The 19,538-nt window shown below is 44.9% G+C and overlaps 1 protein-coding gene across 3 annotated transcripts in view; it reads left to right on the forward strand.

Moving 5' to 3' along the window:
- The window catches only part of CRBN (cereblon), a 270,640-nt gene that overhangs the window by 203,566 nt on the left and 47,536 nt on the right, over nucleotides 1-19,538 (forward strand). For all 3 annotated transcript variants that reach the window (XM_069643518.1, XM_069643516.1, XM_069643519.1), the window contains one exon: nucleotides 8,374-8,489. In XM_069643518.1, coding sequence (XP_069499619.1) covers nucleotides 8,374-8,489 — 116 coding nt within the window. The remainder of the gene's footprint in view (nucleotides 1-8,373; nucleotides 8,490-19,538) is intronic.

A 19,538-nucleotide genomic window follows, 5' to 3' on the forward strand; every position in this document is an offset into this window, starting at 1 on the left:
TCTCCCACAGGCTTGTCTCTTGTGGTGAGAGGATCGGAAAAGGAGGATGCTGCAGAGGAACTCAACCTTCTACGTTCTTTACATGGTACAACCATGCAAATGTCCACACCGTGGAACGAAGTTAGGTGTCGCTTCATGGTTGTCGTACCAAAGCTGTACGCAGCAGGTCTCCCACGACTCAGCACCAACTTGCACTGTTTACAGGTGACCTGGTTCGCACGTGCTTTTGGTATGTTACCATAAACTGTAACCAACCGCCACATCCACGACTCCTGGCGAGTGCTGGTAGTAGGGAGTGCCTCCAACTCTTTCTCTTTATCCTCGCTCTCTACATCCTCACGCTTATTCCCCTCTGCAGGCCCTTGAGGAGGTGGTGGAGGGTTTGGGGGTGGTGCTGAGGCTGATGTAGCAACAGCAGCCATGGATGCCATTAGGGTTGGTGAGGTAATCTCTGCTAGAGCACTAAAGGCAGCAAAACTCAAATCTGCAAACGCCAGAAGTACAATGAAGATGAGCTTGGGGGTGTGGCCTTTTATACGGTTGGAGGGGTGCGCCTTGTGACCATATCAATCACTCAAAAGCATTCAAAAAGTTCCAAACAATATGTGGAAAGCTAGGGTGATTGTATGGGGCATGTGAAATGGTGATTTTTTTTTTTTATTGTAAAATAATTTGGCTTGTCTGCATATGTTCTTTTGAAATGTTGGGGAAGCGGACAAAGTGCGCAAATTAGGGGACACACTCAGCGTGGGTGCGGTCACATGATGACATTGTGAACACATCCGCGAAGGAAATGGGTGCCCGCAGGACACCAAATACACTGGAACGGTCGTGTGCATGCGCACAGGTGTTCTTCTGACAGTGTTCGGGTCCTGAAACTAATTAAAAGTGCGACACAAGTGAGACGGACAGTTACGGACAGGCGCAATGTTCACAGGACTTACGGGTGTGGTGCGCATGTGCATAGATGTTCTGCTGACTGTACGGCCAGATATAGTGTCCTTAGGACACCTCCATTTTGTTTGACTAACGACATGCCGGACACTGTGCCTGTTGTACAGACAGTTCCATCTTGGCTGCGGACGGTACGGACAGGTATAGTGTCCTTAGGACATCCATATTTTATTAATTACGCACAGGCCGAACAGGCGCGCTGTCCGTGGACATTTTAACTTTTTTGAAAAAAAGACGCAAACAATTCCATTAAAACTAACAACATTTTTTTATTAAACACATATACAGCAAGAGAGAGAGGGGGAAGCAGACACTGAAACAAATATAGGGGAATTAGGGGTTTCCACAGGCTGGTTGTGATGGGATGAAGGGATGGAAGTTTCGTTGAAACGTTCATGTTCTCGAGGGTTTAGGATTAGATTACTGGGAAATGGAGAAGGGGGACAGGTACAGGTAGTACAGTGGTATCTAATTTTTCCTTTGGCGTGGTCCTCCACAAATTGCCATAAACTATTGAAATTATCTTTGAGCATGTCCACTTTCTCTTATGTGCGTTTCAAGGTGTCTTGAACTGTCTCTTTTGGTTGAATTTCTTCAATTTTTGTATGGTCTGTTAAAAATAAATATATATATGTTAAGTACACATAAAGTACTGACTATTTGCTTATGCAGAGAAGTGTGTACCATTATTATCGCTATCTTCTGACATTTCGTCATGTGGAAAATTCTCCTCCAGCCACTCCAAAGTACTGCACATTTCTGTGTGAAAACAGAAATACATTATTTGTTCGGCACCTCATAAAAAGTATACAAACGCATAAGAAAAATGAAGTTCACTTACTACTTTCTTGTACTTTGTATTTGTTGTGTTGTGTTCGTCTACTGTCGCTCCTAACTGTGCAGTTGTAACGCTTACCTGTGAACTCTGTGGGGACGCCCTTGAAAACTCTCTGGAACTTCTGACAAGAAGCAATTTCTGTAGCAATGACAAGAGAACAAATTCCCTTCTTAACTACTGCTCTATCTCTGAAAACCTCACACCATTTGGTGACTAAAGTAACAATAACAATAAAATGTCGCCTTAATGTTTAATTGTGTGAGCTCTCCATCCTGCGTCACGCAGGGGCGCATGTCCTGAAGAGTGGAGACAAAGGAGAGAACAAACAATAGGGCACTCTATAATATGGCTGATGTGGAACCTAGCTGAAAGGGAAATATAACAAAATAACCAAATGGTGCCTAATATACGGAGCGGCTGGTAGCAACAGTTATTTCTAACATATGTTAACGATTGGAATGGAGAGTAAGGCTCTAATAATCACTATCTTACTAAATACCTAATTAAATATAGAAAAGAAAAAAGGGGTCATGAAATAACTGAACGTGACAAGACCTAAGCAGAAGGAAACGTTATTCAAGGCGTGCGAGAAGCAACGATAATGCGCGCACTGTGGGCAATGCAAATGAAAATGTAATTATTGAATAACCAACAACCTCTGTGACAAATAGATACAACCTCACACGAGTGCCACCCAAAATCATCTAAAAACACTCGAAACAGTACTTGCGTGAGGAACAGCAATTTTCAGTCCGGACCTCTGAGGAGGGACAAGGGGCGAGTGACAGGAAAAATAAAATAACCGTAAATGGGACAGGGTGCTATACATGGGAGGGAAGAATAATAACAGATTAGGGCAAGACTTCGGAGACTGAGGAAAAGGCAAGGGACTAAAACAGGAGGGGCTAAATGCTGTGACTGGAATTCTGTGACGACCGCGGTAAGCGTCAGTACTGCAGGGCAGTCAGCAACGAGAAGCGCGAGTCCCCTCAGGAAACTGCTACTTATAACAGAGATTGGTCAAAGACTAGACTAGTAATGTTGGCTTTCTCAATGGCACAACCTGGCGGCCATTGAGGGAAATGAACTTCCATTACTTTCAGTATAAATCTGACTTAACAGCAGGATCTCTCAATACCCTTAACAAGGTTAAACCTAAGGACCCATAGACTTAATTTGGAAAATGGCTGGTGATCATGACAGCAGTTTCTGGGAGGTAATTATGTTGGAGGCAGATCTTTTTTTGTTATGGTATAATCCTTTTCATTATATATGGTATTCAAATGGATGGATGATGTGTTAGACGTGTAGGTTCCACTGCTTATTTATTATTACTTATGTGTTTATGTGCTGCTTTTTAAACGTGCAGTTTTTATATGGCATGATAGAACAATTTCAGATACCCTCTGAGTGTTTGGATAGTGTTGATCTCGTCCGCGCCCGTCCTCGGACATACGCTCAGTCAGTGGCTTTCAAATAACATTAGCAGAGGGGGGGGGGGGGGGTCACTATGTTCTATGTTACATGTATATAATGTAAGGAAATCCTAGTAAATATCTCCTAAATTCACATGATGAAAGTGTATAGTCAGTAAAAAAACGTTAAAGGGATGTTATGGTTCCAAGTAAAACCGAAAAACCCCTGAAATTCGCCAGTTATGGTAAGCTAAGCAACCATAACTTGCGCCACCTCAGAGCACTGCTAAGACTAACACCCAGTACATCAAATATGACATCCATTTCAACCCTTGGATGAAAGCCCTTGTTGTATGGTACTTTTACGGCCTGTCTGGGCCGCAATAAAGTAATAACTAATTAACAAAAAGCTTTTAAGATATTAGTGCGACTCTTGGATCCTACATGTGGTGTCCAACTAGTTGGCCTCACTAAGCTTGTAATGGATTCAAGTAATCGCCCCTTCTGAGCATCAAGAATGCTTTGTCTCTCCTATGTTGATTTGCAAAATGTTGGGATATGAAAAACTAGCATATATGTCAGAATAAGCACAAAGGAAAGACTTGACCTTTATCTGTCAGCCATTGTTACTTGTGTGTGTCAGGTACAGAATTGTTTTCACTTCAAGAAAGCTGTGATGGGTATGTAACACATTTCCTTTAATGACTTCATCTAAATTGGTGGCTCTTCCCTGTCTCCCCCTCTCCCTCTCTCCTTTTTGTGTATGTTATACCTTGCAACTCTGTCCTCAATAGTTTCCTTTCTTTTCCTAACATTGACTGGCCCTGGGTTAAGTATGTTTGCTCCCATGATAGCCTTTGTTATCTTTACACCATTCACTTACATTGCAATAAGTATGAATGGTTCACTGGTAATCTTCATTCAATTTGTGCCACCTCCCCCCAACATGGTCTGCCGCCATTCCTGTTACCTCTGTCATACGGGATAGGCATCACCGGTTTTTCCCGCAAAGTCATCTTTTTCCATCTGACATAACCTGCTTCGACTTCTGTTAGGCAAGATAGTATGCAGTACCCTTTGGGTGCACTACAATAACCTTGACCTCCTGGCAATAGGGACCCAACCTTTGGTAGAAGAAGTCTGAACTACACAGGTTGGTAGTGTGGCTGAGCAGCCAGGCTTATCTCAAGAGGGGTCAATGTGAGCAGTAATGTTGTGACAAGAGTTTCACAGTACAGTTATTCAAATAAACACTTGACACTCAAGGTTTCTTGATAAAACAATTGATTTCACAGTCAGTTGTATAAGCCTTCTTCAGAAGGGAGCAATATATGTAATACTTCTAACACACTCTTAGTTTCTCTAAAACAGATGATACCCATTAGAGATGGCACACAGACACTTCCTACACGCTCAGGTGACTTGAATAGCTAGTGGACATTGATTTATCACTGGTACATTTAGAGCAATACTGAGTTTGGTGCAAAGGTTAGATAGGGGAATAAAACTAACGTTAACAAATAATTCATGAACAGGTAAGTACTTTTGAAACCTTCCAATGTTCAGCAAATTAACTCTTTCCTGGGGGGAAAAGATAAAGCACTGAGTCAGAGGTAAGAAGAGTCACTCATGGAGCCAGGACAGCCAATGTTAATTGCACAATGCCTTAGGGGAGCCGAAGATCTTTGAAAGTAAGTAGAAAGTCTTGCACAATGTTTTTAGAAATGTTTGTAGAAAATAGAACACTTGAAGGGCCACAAGCTGAGAGGCTTCTGAGGGGCAAATCTATAGCAACTCTCAAAGGTAACCATGACAGGTTTCAACTGAGAGCAAGCAAGGCTACACAACAAGAGGTAAGTTCTCTTATACTTTACCTCTGGTTAGAAGAAATGTTTCCAGCTGGCTTCTGTTCCTGAACAGCTCTGCAGATCCTGTTGTTCCTCTGCCTCATTCGTGGGGACAAGAGGGAGGACGTCTGGGGACTCCTGCTCTGCAATGGGAATGTCAGCGGCAGCAATGGGCAAACTTCAATTCAGCGGTTCTTCGGGGTTTCAGCTCCTCGCGCCTGACCGCAAATAGCAACACTGCGGTTCTCGGATACCACTCTAGACTTTCCTCACATCTGGGGTACTGCACTGTGTTGAGGCGGCTCAAGCTCGGTCAGTCCTGCATCAGGAAATCCGGAAGATATTCCTAGCGCTCGGGTCTGACGTCAAAGCAATGCACACACTCTATTCCTCTCTCTGGCACTTCGGTTCCAGCAGCAGCAGTCGAAATACAGCCAGCTCCAAGAGGAGGCTTACTTTGGAGTTCATTGGCACCACCAACTCAAAGGGAGGAGTCGACCTTGCAGGGCTTATCTAGTCGAGGCAATTTGGAGCTTCAGCACAGCAGCAGGGCTTCACCAGGCAAACTAATGGTCCAAGAGTTGCAGCAGGCATCTCTTCCGAGTTCTTCTTCGGATTCCTTCGTCCATTGGTCAACTGTCTTCCAAGCCAAAAAGCCTCTCCTTTTATGCAGGCTTCTTCCATTCATTCCAGCCTAGATGTCAATCGCACATTAGGGTGTCCTTGCCGGACAGCCAGCCAATCACCTTTGGGTTCATTCCTGTAACCAAGGGGATTAAGCACAGGGAGTTTCAGGCACCTCCCACACGTCCTGCTCCTGCCAGACATACTGGAGCCAGAGGCAGGCTTCATTCGTGAATCCTGCCAAAGACAAAATGAACAAAGGGACCAAACCTGGTTTGGCGCGAATAGTAAATGTCAAGAAGGACCTTTCCAACAAGAAATGGCAAAAAAAAGATGACCGGGCCATTTTGCCAAAATGGGCACCCATGGGTGCTTTACTGCAGCTGCGAACGCAGCCCGCGGTAAAAACACACAATGGTAGTAAAAAGTAAACCGCTGCCACCAGCCATTAATTGTAGAAAGGGTAATGCAAAATGTTACATGAGAAACTAGACAAAGGGGATACTATGTAACCCTTCCAGCACCCTATTGTAAGATAGTGTTTGCTGGGTCTAGAAAGTTACAAATGTAAGTAAAGTAAATTTCACTTTACTGCTCTTGGAAACAGTAGTTTATCCAAGAGAATGTATTTAGATCTTTGGGAAATCTGAGGGACTTGTGTCACTGCACTGAAGGTGCTGTGTGCCACAGTGTAAAAGATGATGCCTATGGAGTTTGTCAGACTCCAAAGTCAAAAGAAACGGAGTCCAAATCACAATAAAAATACATGAGGGTGAGGAAAAGGGCTCACTCTCTACAGGTTAGAAATTAAAAAGTCCTAAAGTCCAACAAAAGAGCTGGGGGTCTCTAGGGTAGAAGGGAATTAACACATTTCTGAGCATTCTCCCTAACAACTTCCTCTTCTTCCTTCGGATACGCTGCACCATTCCTGGTACTCTCTCATCATTGTTCACATACCACTCGGTCCAGCCTGTCTGGGTCACGCCACCGCCTTCAGGCCTTCCTCGAATATTTGGTTGGATCGTCTGTTTCCTGTCCGCCTCTCTTCTCGGTCTGCACCACTCACTTCACAACAGGCAGCTTTGCATTCGCCGACTGCTTCCTCAGCTTGGATTCAAATCTCTTGGACTCCGGGTATGAGATCGCCTTCCATTGGTCAATCCTGGTTTTTTATGAGGAAGTGTTGGACCCTGCCTAGATTAGGCTCGCAGTCCTTTGTCTCTTTCATTGGTGCATTCATCATGCTTTGCCCCATCTTCTTTGTCTGTGTGGTTGGCTGCCAACTACTGATTATTGTTCATGTTTTTTTTGTCCCTCTTCATCTTCCTCTTTAGTATGAGTGGTTGATGAAGGTTGATTACTGATAACATCGCAGTAGCAAATAGTGACTGGTTTGAAGGGAAGGTTTTGATACTTTCATGTGACCTCCCCAGGAGAGGTTATAGGGTGTTTCTGGGTGGAACTGGAGCCCCTGTCGCCAAAAGAGGAGTCTCCCCCTGTGAGGTCCAGCTGACTGCCACCGCTAGGGAGATTGTTGTGTAGTGGGCTCACCTGACGAAATCCCGTGAATCGTCAGTGGGTTAGGCAGTGGCTGGGTAATATTTGAAATCCAAGTCTGAAGTGAAGTGACCACTTGGCATAACCAGAGGCGAGCACTGTGGCCACATTTTAATCTAGGTGGTGCCTGTGGCATGGCTGAAGGCCCTGCTTTTGGCAGTGTGGGTACAATATGGTGTTTGTCTTGGTGCCCATTGGGCTGTTCTTGTGAATAGTGTATGTTAGAAGACGTCATTAAGAAAAACATTACAATAAGCTTTAGTCAAAGGGCTTTACTGGTTGCAGTGCAAAACAAACCTCCCCCTCCAGTTCATCCGTTATTGTTTATGTAGGCGCTAGAACTTTCATGACCAAGTAGTGTTGGCGATGCACCACATGCCACTACTGATGGCAGCATATATATATATGTACCCACAGTTCCTACAGGAATCGGGAGCAAACATCTAGGAACAAACAGAAGTCTCCAGACTGGTTACGCTCCCCTTTATTTGAGGGTCAACAGAAAATAAATCCCAAATTTGCTGTAAAGATACTTTTCAATGGGTAACTTTCTATATCCATGAACACATGGTGTAACAAGCAGTGTATAGCCATGGCTGTGTCATGATGCTTTAGGATTCGTAACTGGCATATTTGTGGCAGGGTCTGTTTACTCTGCAGCCTTAACATCCCTTTAACTTTGGTTTCTTTGCTGATCTTTTGTGAGAACGAGACACTTGGAGGGTGTTGGTTTCCTGGTCCCCTCTGCCCTCCCTTCTCCCCTCCTTTCCCCACCCCTCCCAGCCTCCCATTTCTCACGGCACCCTTTTCCACTCCCACTACTGCTTATGCATCCATTGAATGTGAACCACCCCAAGCCTATGCATCTTGATACTAGTCTGTGGTCAAGATGGATGCCTTGCTACTTAAGCCTGTAGATAGAGAGAATACCTTGTCTCATATGCCTGTGACAAGTAGAGGGCATTGCTTGGATCTTATGCCTTGTACCATATGAGATTGCATTTCTTTAGATTTAAACTGTTCTGAAAATGTCATAGCGCTCGTTGTCTTCCTTCATAAGGTTAAGTAGCTATGTCTACCCTCTGTTATTCTCCATTGTTGGTCACTGGTCTTACTTCTGGTTTCTTCTTTTTGGAAGATTTCTCTTACAGGGTGGCTGCCTGCTTACCTATTGATGACACGCTTCGTATCCAGCTGCTGAAAATTGGAAGTGCCATTCAGAGGCTTCGCTGTGAGCTTGACATCATGAACAAAGTATGTAGTTCTATGACTTCAAGGATATAATATTCTGTTGTCTTAGTGTGTGACCCCGATGGGATGCATACTAGTATTCTATTGTCCCTCTTTTTCCAGTGTGTGAAGATTGACCCTCCTGCCTTCGGGTTTTAGATAAGTTGCTAGGGTCCCAAGAGCAGAGATGCATATACCCCTGCCCTTCATGCACATACATTATTTTTGTGGGTTTGAAGTGGAAGAAGTTGAGATGGATTTTCAGATCCAGCTCTGTAGGAGGGTTCTGAAAGGCCAACCTAGTCGGTGAACATGGTTATCGACATTTAGTCTATCAAAACTCAATCTGGGTAACTCGAGATAAGCAGCGAGGCAGACTTCAGGAGCTTTGGGGTATAGTGCAAGTGCAGTTAACCACACGTACATATACTAATTTATTAGGCTTTAATACAATGGGCAGGTAAAACTCAGTCTATTTCACACGATACACTTACATACACAGGTTCACAATAAGTGTTCTCCTGGTGAGGTTATCTACACTTTACACAGACGCACAGTAAAAGCTGCTCAATCAAGTAAAGCAATGAAACTATATATAGTCAAGTGAACATAATGCGTTAAAACCTAGAAACATATACCTTGCCTTTTGAAAAAATATAGGGCAGGCCCTTAAATTAGCAGAAAGATTTCTCTTTAGGTAACTTTTTGTCCATATTTTATGGACCCCCAAACTTGTTGCTTTTATTTTTTTAAATGTCCTTACTTTCTACAGGGAAGCAAAGCCTTCAGCTTCACTACCCTGGCCTTTTGCTGATTTTGTCAATGGGAAATTGATCAGTCCTTCAGACTATCAGCACTGGGAAAACTATTTCCCTTTTCTTTTTGACCTTTTTGCAAACTTTTTTACAGTGCACACATCATCTTAGAGTAGTGTAGATACTTTGGTATCACCCTAGTCTTTTACACTTTGGATTGTTGGTAACTTTTATATGTGCAACAAGCTGGTTCCAGTGGTCGACTTTCCCTGTGGTTCCAAATTCCTCACCTTTTTATGCTGGTTCCGTCATTCCCACTCTCAGATCTGTCAATCACCTGGGGGTTGACTGTCCTCAAGGATAGCCACCCACCCAATTAGGACTGGTTTCCGCCAGGCATACCTACAAAGGATAGTGAGGTTTCGGGCTCCTCCCACACTGCCTGCCTTCCCAGACACGCTGGAGCCTGGGCGGGCTTCAGGGCAGAAGCCCGCCAAAGGCAAAACTCTCCCAAGGACTCAAGCCTACTCTAAAGGATAGAAGAAAAGCTCAGAAGCAACTGACAATTGGAAAATGGCAAAGACAGGTGCCATTTTGAGAAAAGGGTCACCCATGGGTGCTGTACTGCAGCTGAGAAATCAGCCTGCTAGTAACCTGCACAACAGGTTGTAAAATAACTACTGCCACCAGCCATTTAAGTTAGTTGTAACAAAGTTACATCAGGAGTGGGAGAAGGAGTTGCAATATGTAACCCCCAGCACCCCACATAGGGTGACGTGGGCTGGACACACAAAAGAAAAGGTAGGTAAGATTAATCTTATTTTTGGGGACTGTAGTTCTAAAAACAAAAATGCATTTAAACATTTAGAGGAGTCCAAAGGACTCCCAGTGACAATTCAGAGGATGCTGGGTGACATAAAGCATAAAATGAAATGAATAAAGTCCAGAGTGCAGCAAAAAGTGCTGGGGGTCTCTCGGGGCAAAGGGAATTGGCACAGAAACCAATAATTCTCTCTAACAAGCTAGGGAGGTGAGGATGCTACCTAATATTCCCCCTAGTGGTGGTAATAAACAGGAAGACATCATAGGGGGAGACTTCACCCTCCCCCCCCCCAGGGTATAAGAACTCCCTTTCCTTTACGGAACTTGCTCATAATCTCTTAGCGGACATCCATACACCTTCTCTCCCTTCTAAGGTATCAGTCCCTCAAGTCTATTTTTTACTGTGATGCTGACCCATTCACACATATACCTTTTAATAGTACTGAGAAGAGAGAGAGTGAAAACTCTGCTAAAGGGTGCTTGTTGGTTGGCCGCCAACCATACTGAGATGAAGAAGAGGCAACGGGGAGTGGAGATCAATCCCCAAAGACAAACAAAAGACTTGGTGTTCCTGCTGGGGAGGGACCAGCGATACCTGATGTTAGGGAGAATTCTCAGAAATGTGCTAAATTCCCTCTACCTTAGAGACCCCCAGCAACTTTGCTGGATTTTGAGGACTTATTTTCTTTAACCTGGAGGAAGAGAGACAGACACATTTTCCCACTCTCTCATGTGTTTTAATGTGATTGTGTACTCTGTTTTCTTTGGTTGTGGAGTCTGACAAACTCCATAGGAATCATCTTTTGCATTGTCACTCAGCACCTTCAGTGCAGTGACACATGGAAGTCTTTCAGATTTCCCAAAGGTTTATATACCTTCTCTGGGATAAAGTACTGTTTCCCAGCGCAGTAAACTGAAATTGACTTTACTTAAATGTGTAACTCTCTAGACCCAGCACACACTATCTTTGGAGTGGTTACTTAGTATCCCCTTTGTCTAGCTTCTCATGTAACATTTTTATGCAACCCTTTCCTCACTGAATGGCTGGTGGCAATGAGTTACGTTTTTACTACCATTATGGGATTTTACTGCGGGCTGCGTTCGCAGCCATGGTAAAGCACCCATGGGTGCCATTTTTGTTCAGATGGCCCTGGTCTTTTTTTCGACATTTCTTTGTGGAAAGGTCCTTCTTTAGATTTACTCGGCGCACCAAACCAGGTTTGGTCCCTTTGTTCTTTTTGTCTTTTGCAGGCTTCACAAGTGAAACCCACCTCTGGCTCCAGGGTGTCTGGCGGGGGCAGGAAGCGAGGGAGGTGCCCGAAACTCCCTGTGCTTGGTCTCCTAGGAGACAGGAATGCACTGTTAGGTGATTGGCCGTGTCCGGCAAGGACAGCCACCCTGCTGGGTAACTGATAGCTAGGCTGGAATGAATGGGAGCAAGCTGCATAAAAGGATAGGCTTTTTGCGTTGGAAGGCAGAGTCAACCACTGGACGAAGGAAACCGGAGAAGAACTTGAAGAGGACACCTGCTGGACTGTGGTTTGCTCGGTGAAACCCTGCTGCTGTGCTGAAACTCTAAATTCGCATCAACTGAGAAGCTCCTGCAAGGATGACTTCTCCCTTTGAGTTGGTGGGACCAATCAACTCCAAAGTACGCCACCTGGACATCCTCAACGCTCGTCGAGTATCCACTGCAGTCGCTGCTGGAACCGGAAAGCCAGTGAGAGGAACACCAGTTTGTGTGCATTGCTTTTAAGCTGGCCAAGAGCTCCAGGAAGATCCTCCGGAATCCCTGGAAGCAGGACTGACCGAGCCTGAGCCCCCTCAACAGAGTGCGGGACCCCCAGAAGCAAGTAAGGCCCATCTCGACAGCCAGGAACCGCAGTGTTACTATTTGCGGTAGACGCGAGGAGCTGAAACACCAAACAGCTACTTGTTTGAAGTTTGCCGGTTGCGAGCAGTGACCGCCCCATTGCAGTACAGGAGTCCCCAGAAGTCCTCCCTCTTGTCCCCACGACTGAGGCCCAGGAACAGTGAGAGCTGCACAGGAACAGAAGTCATCTGCTGCACTTTTTCTTCAACCAAAAGGTACTGTGAAGTCTAAGAGCGTACCTCTTGTTGGGTGGCCACTTGTCCTCGTTGGAGACTTGCTTGGTTGCATGTGTAGAGTTGCTGCCAACTTCTTTACTTCACAAGCCTAATCAGCTTGTGGCCTTACTTTGATTATTGCATCTATTCTACAAAGAATGTTTAGACCCTGGAAAAGACTTTCTACTTAACTACAAGAAGTGCTTCAGTTCACCTTGACTTTTGCTAACTTAACATTGGCTGGCCTAGGCTCCCTGAATGAGACTTCTCCCTTCTGCTGATGTGTTTTGCCTTCCTTCCAGTAAAGGGTTAACTGACTTTGCATTGGGGGATTGTATTGAAAGTACTTACATACTTGAGAATAACTTTGTGAATACTTGTTTTATTCTGAGCTATGTCGCCAGAATCGCCAGCATTCCGTGTTCAAGCCTGAACTTTGGTGGTTACCAGCTTGTGCCATAAGACGCCTTGTCCGAGGCTTTTGGCTTCCTATCAAGGGAACCTGTCCTAGAGCTGTTTCTTTGACCGTGACTCGAAGGATGCCTTCCGTTCCCTGCAAAGGCTGACTGTCGCTGGAACTCTACTTCCTCCATCCCGTGAAGTGCCGGAAAAGGTCTGCGTTGCTAAGTCTGTTTTCATCATCCTCATCTGGGCTTGCATCTTGAAATTTCACCCAACTGGTAGAAACTCTTGAACCTGAAAACCCTGGATGTCTGACACCCGGAGAAGGAATGGAAGAACGTGTCCCCAGTGACCCTCAGACGATCCTTCCTGTGACCTCGGAAAATCTGAGTCAGGGTGGGTAAGTACGCAATCCTATTGCGGTCTCCCCTGTCCTCCAAAGGATAACATTGGGTTGAAGGCCTTTTGTCTTCGTACTCCCTCTTTACTTACCTTTGTACGAACCTTGGGCAAGTCTCCTACCCCTGGGCGCAAGCCTTGCATCTTTTGAGAAAATACCTTCCCTGTAGAAACATGTTTTTGAACCTTTAACTTTTGGGTACTAGGCCCCAGACATCTTAGGGCTGTACCTGTTAAGTAAAATAAATTGTGCTTGTGACTGCTTCTAATCATTTTACCTGCATAGGAGTACTTATCTGTTTCACCTGGTTAGTTATGGATTGATGTATTGTGAACCTACTGGTCAATGCCTATGTTTGTTTTATTTGGTTTTTGTGCAATAATTCCACATTAGTTTAATTTCTTAGTGTGTTTTGAAAGGCCTAATAACTATTTTTATGCATATTGTCTAAGCAGAATTGTGTGTTGTCTTGTGTGCTCATTGGGACCAGGGCATCCTCAATCACTCATGAGACTAAACCTTGACTGCTCTCCCACACTACCTTGATTGGGTTTTGGCTCAACTCTGAGAGCTCCCGGTTCACCATACCTAGCGTGGTGACATAAAACCTCCCACTGTTTTGAGTTTTAGAAATCCATCTTAACAGTCGCCACTTGAAGGCGACGATAGGCGATCCTATAGGCGATATCCCAGAAGCAGATCCAGCACAGCCTCCTTTGATAGGAAGCTGACATTTCGGGAGACGGTGGCCCATGGCAAAAGACGGCGACCATCACATTTGAGGCTTAACCCTGAACGGCTGCAGCGTGGCTGCCCAAGAGGGAGCTAGTCAGTACACCAGCAGTTCAGGGACACTTCTGAAAGGCTCTGGGGGCATGCAATGTCAAGCAGGGGCTGAGCCTAGTAGGTCTCACTAGTCCAAGGGTCGAAGCACTGACATTGTTCTTCTGAGATCCGGCAGAAGAGCGAAGTCTCGTGGCACAGTGATTTTAGGGCACTAGCCACATTTAATAGCAAATGTGACAATTCACAAGGTGTCGTCACTTCTACCCCAGGGCGAGCCACTTCTTGTGCAGCAAGGGAAGTGAGACTGCTACCCAATAGACCCCCCCCCCCCCCCAAGGTTGTTTAATGCGGGAGGACCTCATGGGGAGGTCTCCTCTGGGGACAAGAACATCCACATGGGGTGCAGCCCTGACAATCCCATCACCCACATGCATTCTCTAGTCCTACACTCCACTTCTAATCCTTCCTTAGAGAGCAAAACCTATGTGCTATTGTCATAGTGATGAAACCAGCCAAGTATTTATAGTTTTTATGCAGCGCTACTCGCCCATGGGCCTCAAAGCACACAAAAGATAAAACAAGACGTACAGAAAGAATTGCAGGGTGCGGTGCAGAAGACCCTGGTCTAAGCTGATGAGAACTGTTGTCTAAGGACCTAATTTGGATCTAAATTGAACAAATGGGTTTTGAGACTTTTCTTGAACTCAAAGCAGGACTTGGAGTGCCTGAGTTCTAACAGGAGTTTATTCCAGGATAAGGGAGCCTGAACATCAAAGGTAGAGGCGGCGAAGGTTTTGAGGTTATTGCTTGGCTGAGTGAGCTTTAAGGGGTCATAAGACCGTAGATTACGACCTACTGGGAGAGTTGTAAGACGGTTCATTAGGTATTGAGGAGCTTAATTGTGAACACATTTATAAGTCAAGAAAAGTAACTTAAGCATGACCCGTTGTTTAACAGGTAGCCAATGTAGTCTACGTCTGGCATTTGTGACGTGTTCCCTTCGAGATAACCCATGGACTGCTCCAACAGCTCCATTCTGTGCAACTTGTAGGGCCTGAAGATTCGCCTTCGATGTCCCCACCAACAAGCTATTGCGATAATCAAGCCAAAAATTGATTAGGACAATGGCTAATATATGGACGAATATCGTTCAGTAGTTTTGAGACATAGCCACAAGAATCCCGGACTGTGGCAACATGGGGTTTCATATAACGTTCTGCATGCAATACCACACCCCGTGTTTTCACCTTTCTGGATACTTGAATTTGATTGCTGGCTATAGTAAAACTCTTATACTCCGGAAGCACATTTTTAAATATTTGTCCTGATGCTAAAATCAGGAGTTCAGTCTTTTCAGGATTGAGTGCAAGTGAGTTCGTAATCTTTCAATCCTGGATGGCTTTATAAATGCAATTAATAGTTTCGGGAGTCTGCATAACAACCGGTTAACTTAATAATGATTTGTGTCTCATCTGCCTAAAACGCCAACTGAACACCAAGGCCATCCCGTAGGGTAAGCAGTGACATGATGTAAACATTGAATAATATAGGGGGAGATAAACTACTCCTGCGGAACACCGCAGGTGTGAGGAGTGGGTACTGAACTGACATTCTGTACTGCAATTCTGGCATGTCGAGGAAAGAAAGAATCCATTTAGCAGCCATATTGGAGCAGTGCGCCTGTTAGCTTAACCTGGTGACCAACAAAGAGTGATCAACCAGGTGAAAGTCTGCAGAAAGATCCAGCAGCACGAGAAGAGCAGGTTTACCGTTCTCTGATATTAGCAATATTAGATTCAAGTTCGATCAGTGCCGTTTCTGTCCCATGCATGTACGTGAAACCTGATTGTTGTTGGTTCAGGATGCTGTTAATTTCAATACATTCTTGGAGTTGTGTATATGCAACACGGTCCAGAATATTTAAGAGAAAAGGCACATTTGTAATTGGTCGATAATGTTTGGATACGTTGTGATACATGACTCCTTTAGGATCAAGGGAACAATAGATTCGGCAAAGGACAAATTGACTAATGTGGTTACCCAAGGAGCGAGGGTATCAATGCAAGCTTTAAAGATGGACGAGGGACAGCCATCTCCTAAACATGATGTACCTTTCATACCACCAGCCACTATTTTATAAATCTGAGCCTCTGTATAAGGCTGAAACTGGAAAACCACATGGGGATTAGTGGAAGTATGGGAAATGATAGGCTGAGCAGAGTATGAGAGACCAGTGCTCCCTTCCCTGGAATTCAATTGCTGGACTGAAAGATTGCTGATGAACTAAAATATTACTATTACATTCATCATGAATAGATTGGCACCAGGCTGCAGCCTTGGATACAGTTGTTGCCTTAAGTATGTTCCCCTCAAACTCTTTGAGGATGGCAAATAACTCACGTGGGCTGAGGCCATCCTGTTGTAACTTTGAGAATTAGCAGCAAAGACTGCTGACAAAGTTTTGACTGAGTTTTTGTAAAGATCTAATAAGGAGGGGGAGGGATTTTCTTTTCTCCATGCGCTCAGCTTTTCGCTTCGCTTGGCTCGGCGCAGGGCAGTAATAGAATCCCCAAACCAGTCACTCTTGTTGACTTTATTCGTCACATGTTTATAGATTTTTTTAGGAGCTAACACATCTGTGATGTCATTAATAGTATTGGTGATATGGATGGGGAGACTGTCAGCGCAAGAAAGGGTATCAACTGGGGATCATTTGGCCAGAAGATGAGGCTAAACTGGCAGGGGGGTGACCTTTTTTAGATTTCTGGTAATAACAGAATGTTTAGGGTGAGATTCCAGGATCGAGGGATAAGTGGACATTATAAGTGTGCACTAAAAATTGATCGGACCACGGGCAGCTCTCAATGTTTATATTATTGGTAGCTAGTTGATGGGTAAGGACTACAATCTATTGTGTGTCTGTCTCTATGGGTCGGGGCAAGTAGATTCTGGGGAAAAAACAATAGTGTAGAGCTGAAAGAAAGAAAAATGCCCTAGTCAAGCTGGTAAGTAGATTGGTGAATTGTTCCTCGAAGAGAGCAGTAGTAGAGGGTGGCCGATAGATAACCACAATGGTGAGAGACCCATTAGCATCACATTTGACTTTGGCAACCAGGTTTTCACAGCCCTCGGGAGATAGGTGCGAAGGACTAGGACGGTTACATCTTCAAGTACTGCCACAAGGTGGCTCACCGACATCATGAAGCATGCCCCGGATCATACACTGCAGGGTGTTTGCAATGGACAGAGGCACGAGACCAGACCTATATAAAGAAAACTGAGGACTGACTCGAGGTTCTCTTCGAGGAGTGGGGGAACCCATGAGATTCGAATCCTGACAGAAGCGGGCGGAGCAGCATACGGCGGTAAGATGCTGCGAAAGTCAACCGGAGACCCGGCAGAAGCAGAAACCTCTGCCAACCTGGAAAGAAGAGCAGTGGTGTAACCTTAACCAGGTGGACCAACAGGTCCCACAAAGACTCGGATCTTTGGGAGAACCGCAAGAACACTGTGGAGCCCACTGTCCGAAGGACAAGGCGTCTAGAAGACAGCATCTCCGTGGCATCAAACTACACGGACAAACTTTGTCTGTAAGGAACTGGTCAATCCGGGAGCAGCCTCTTCTTCTGTCACACCCACCCAGGACCTTTGCTATGCCCTCTCTTCTGCACCACAGCATACACCAACACTGGAGCCTCCCTTGGCCCCCCTCCACTTCCCCTCGCTTCTCAATCTATGCTGGACTACTGCAACAGCCTCTTCCTCAACCTCCCTGCTTCTGCTCTGCGCCCTCTGCAACACATCCAGAACAGAACCGCAAGACTTTTCCTTGGCCTCAAGCCCAGGGATTGCATCTCTCCGGCGCTGAAATCCCTCCACTGGCTGCACAGATCAAGTTAAAGACCGTCTGTATTGTCCACAGGGCATTCTGGGGCCTGGGACCTACCTATCTACAACATTGGCTACCTAAATACTGTCCCTCCCAAGCTTTCTGTGAGTGAGCTGGTTCTCAAAGCAGGGATTTGGAGGGAGATCTTTATTCTCAGTAGGAGCTTCCCTCTTGATCCCTCTGATCGCCCCTCAAGACTTCTCTTTTCCTCTTCCTTCTCTCTCCCTCTACCCTGGTAACCTTTCCCTGTCTCCCTCCATTTTCTGTACAGCTTGCTGAATGGCTGTCTGGTGTACCTCAGTCTCATAGGTCCCTGGCACCCCCCCCCCCCACCAGTCCTCTCGCACTTGCCTCCAGGCCCTGCACTTGCTTCATCATCACTGCACTTGAGCAATGACCCAAGAGAGTGGCTCTCTACACTTACCCCAGTCTCCACCGACTGGGTGCACTTGGACCCCTCCTGCCACAGGACTTGTCCCTCACCTCCACCTCTCCCTCCCCTGTAACCGTCTGTGCACTTGCTCGATCCAAATGCCCCTTGCCTGAAGATAGTCTGTCTGTTCCCCCTTGTCTTCACTCCTAATTGCACTTGGAAAAAATGCAGAATCGTCGTCAGACCGATTTGCTGTTGTCTCAACTGTTAATTGCATCATTTGCACTGACTGCCTGTGCCAACTGTTATCGTTCAGAATTTCAAGGGCTCTGAATGACTGATTTTCCTCCATGTTCCCACCCTCCTTGAGCGCTTTCAAACACTTACCTTGTATATAGGTACTTTACGAATCGACATTACCATACCAGGGTAAGGCAGTCATTCCCTCTGGTCTTCTGTTGAACTTTGCTGAGTTATACAAAGATAAGGGAGGCTTACTCTTGGTTCTGCACTATGACTTTAGCTGAAGACGGTAGGGGAAGGCGGTCGTTCCCCCTGGTAATTTGGTTTTGAGAGAAAACTCTTATTGCCCAGGAAGGAGAAGAAGGGAGCCATTCTCTTTAAAGAAGGAACTTTTTGTTTGTATACCTTTTAGTTGTATAGTTTGAGGGATGGAACTAGATTTTGACACAGAACAGTGGAATTTACATTGAAAGACATGACTGACCTTTTTAGTATTCGTTTTGAGGCAGGGAAACCGCTCTTAGAAGTTCGGTATAGTAAGGACCTTTTTCACACAGAAATAAGTCTATAACCAAAACTATGCCACTTGTGTGTCGGCTTCCTTCTTCGAAACCCTTACAATGTGCACAGCAAAAATAAAGATAAACGGTAAAAATGTAACTGCTTCCACCAACTTGTCTTTATGCACATATAAAAGTAAACTAAACCTATTCCCATTGCACTGCACTGAATGGTGCTGTGTGTAATGTAACAATACAAGAATTCAAAAGAGAACCACATTGTCTCAGTACTGACAATCTGAAGACTTAGTGATTTTCCCCATAATATATAAGCAAAAATCAAGGGAAGTAAAGTTTAAGGCGTTACACCTCTTCAAAAAGACAGGTCAAGATGAAAAACAAAGCAAAAAGAATGGGGTTCCATAGAAATCTATGGAGGGGAAGTTGTAAAAAGAAGTTCTTTCCCAATATATACCACAGCAAGTCTGGTGGTGCTGGGATTGGCTATCCCGATATATCCATTCAGCTAATTATTAGTATGTTGAAACCAAGCGTGGAGGCCAATTATCTTCAAGCCAATATTGAATGATACCATTTAATTAGGCACTGTGTAACCCAAACTGCATACAAAAGAAATACAAAAGGTTGCCAAAATAGTATTGAACTTTTTTCAATGTTGTAGTTCCGTAATTAAAAAGTGCAAATACTTGTATAGAGGGAGCTAAAAGGTTGGCCTGGCTGTGAAGTGTTTTGGGACCAGTGAATTTTTATTCATCACAGAATTACTTGTACCTCTTGTGAGAAACCAAAGGGTG

The sequence above is a fragment of the Ambystoma mexicanum genome, chromosome 2p, assembly GCF_040938575.1.
Source record: "Ambystoma mexicanum isolate Mex_15411 chromosome 2p, UKY_AmexF1_1, whole genome shotgun sequence".
Lineage (NCBI taxonomy): Eukaryota > Metazoa > Chordata > Amphibia > Caudata > Ambystomatidae > Ambystoma > Ambystoma mexicanum.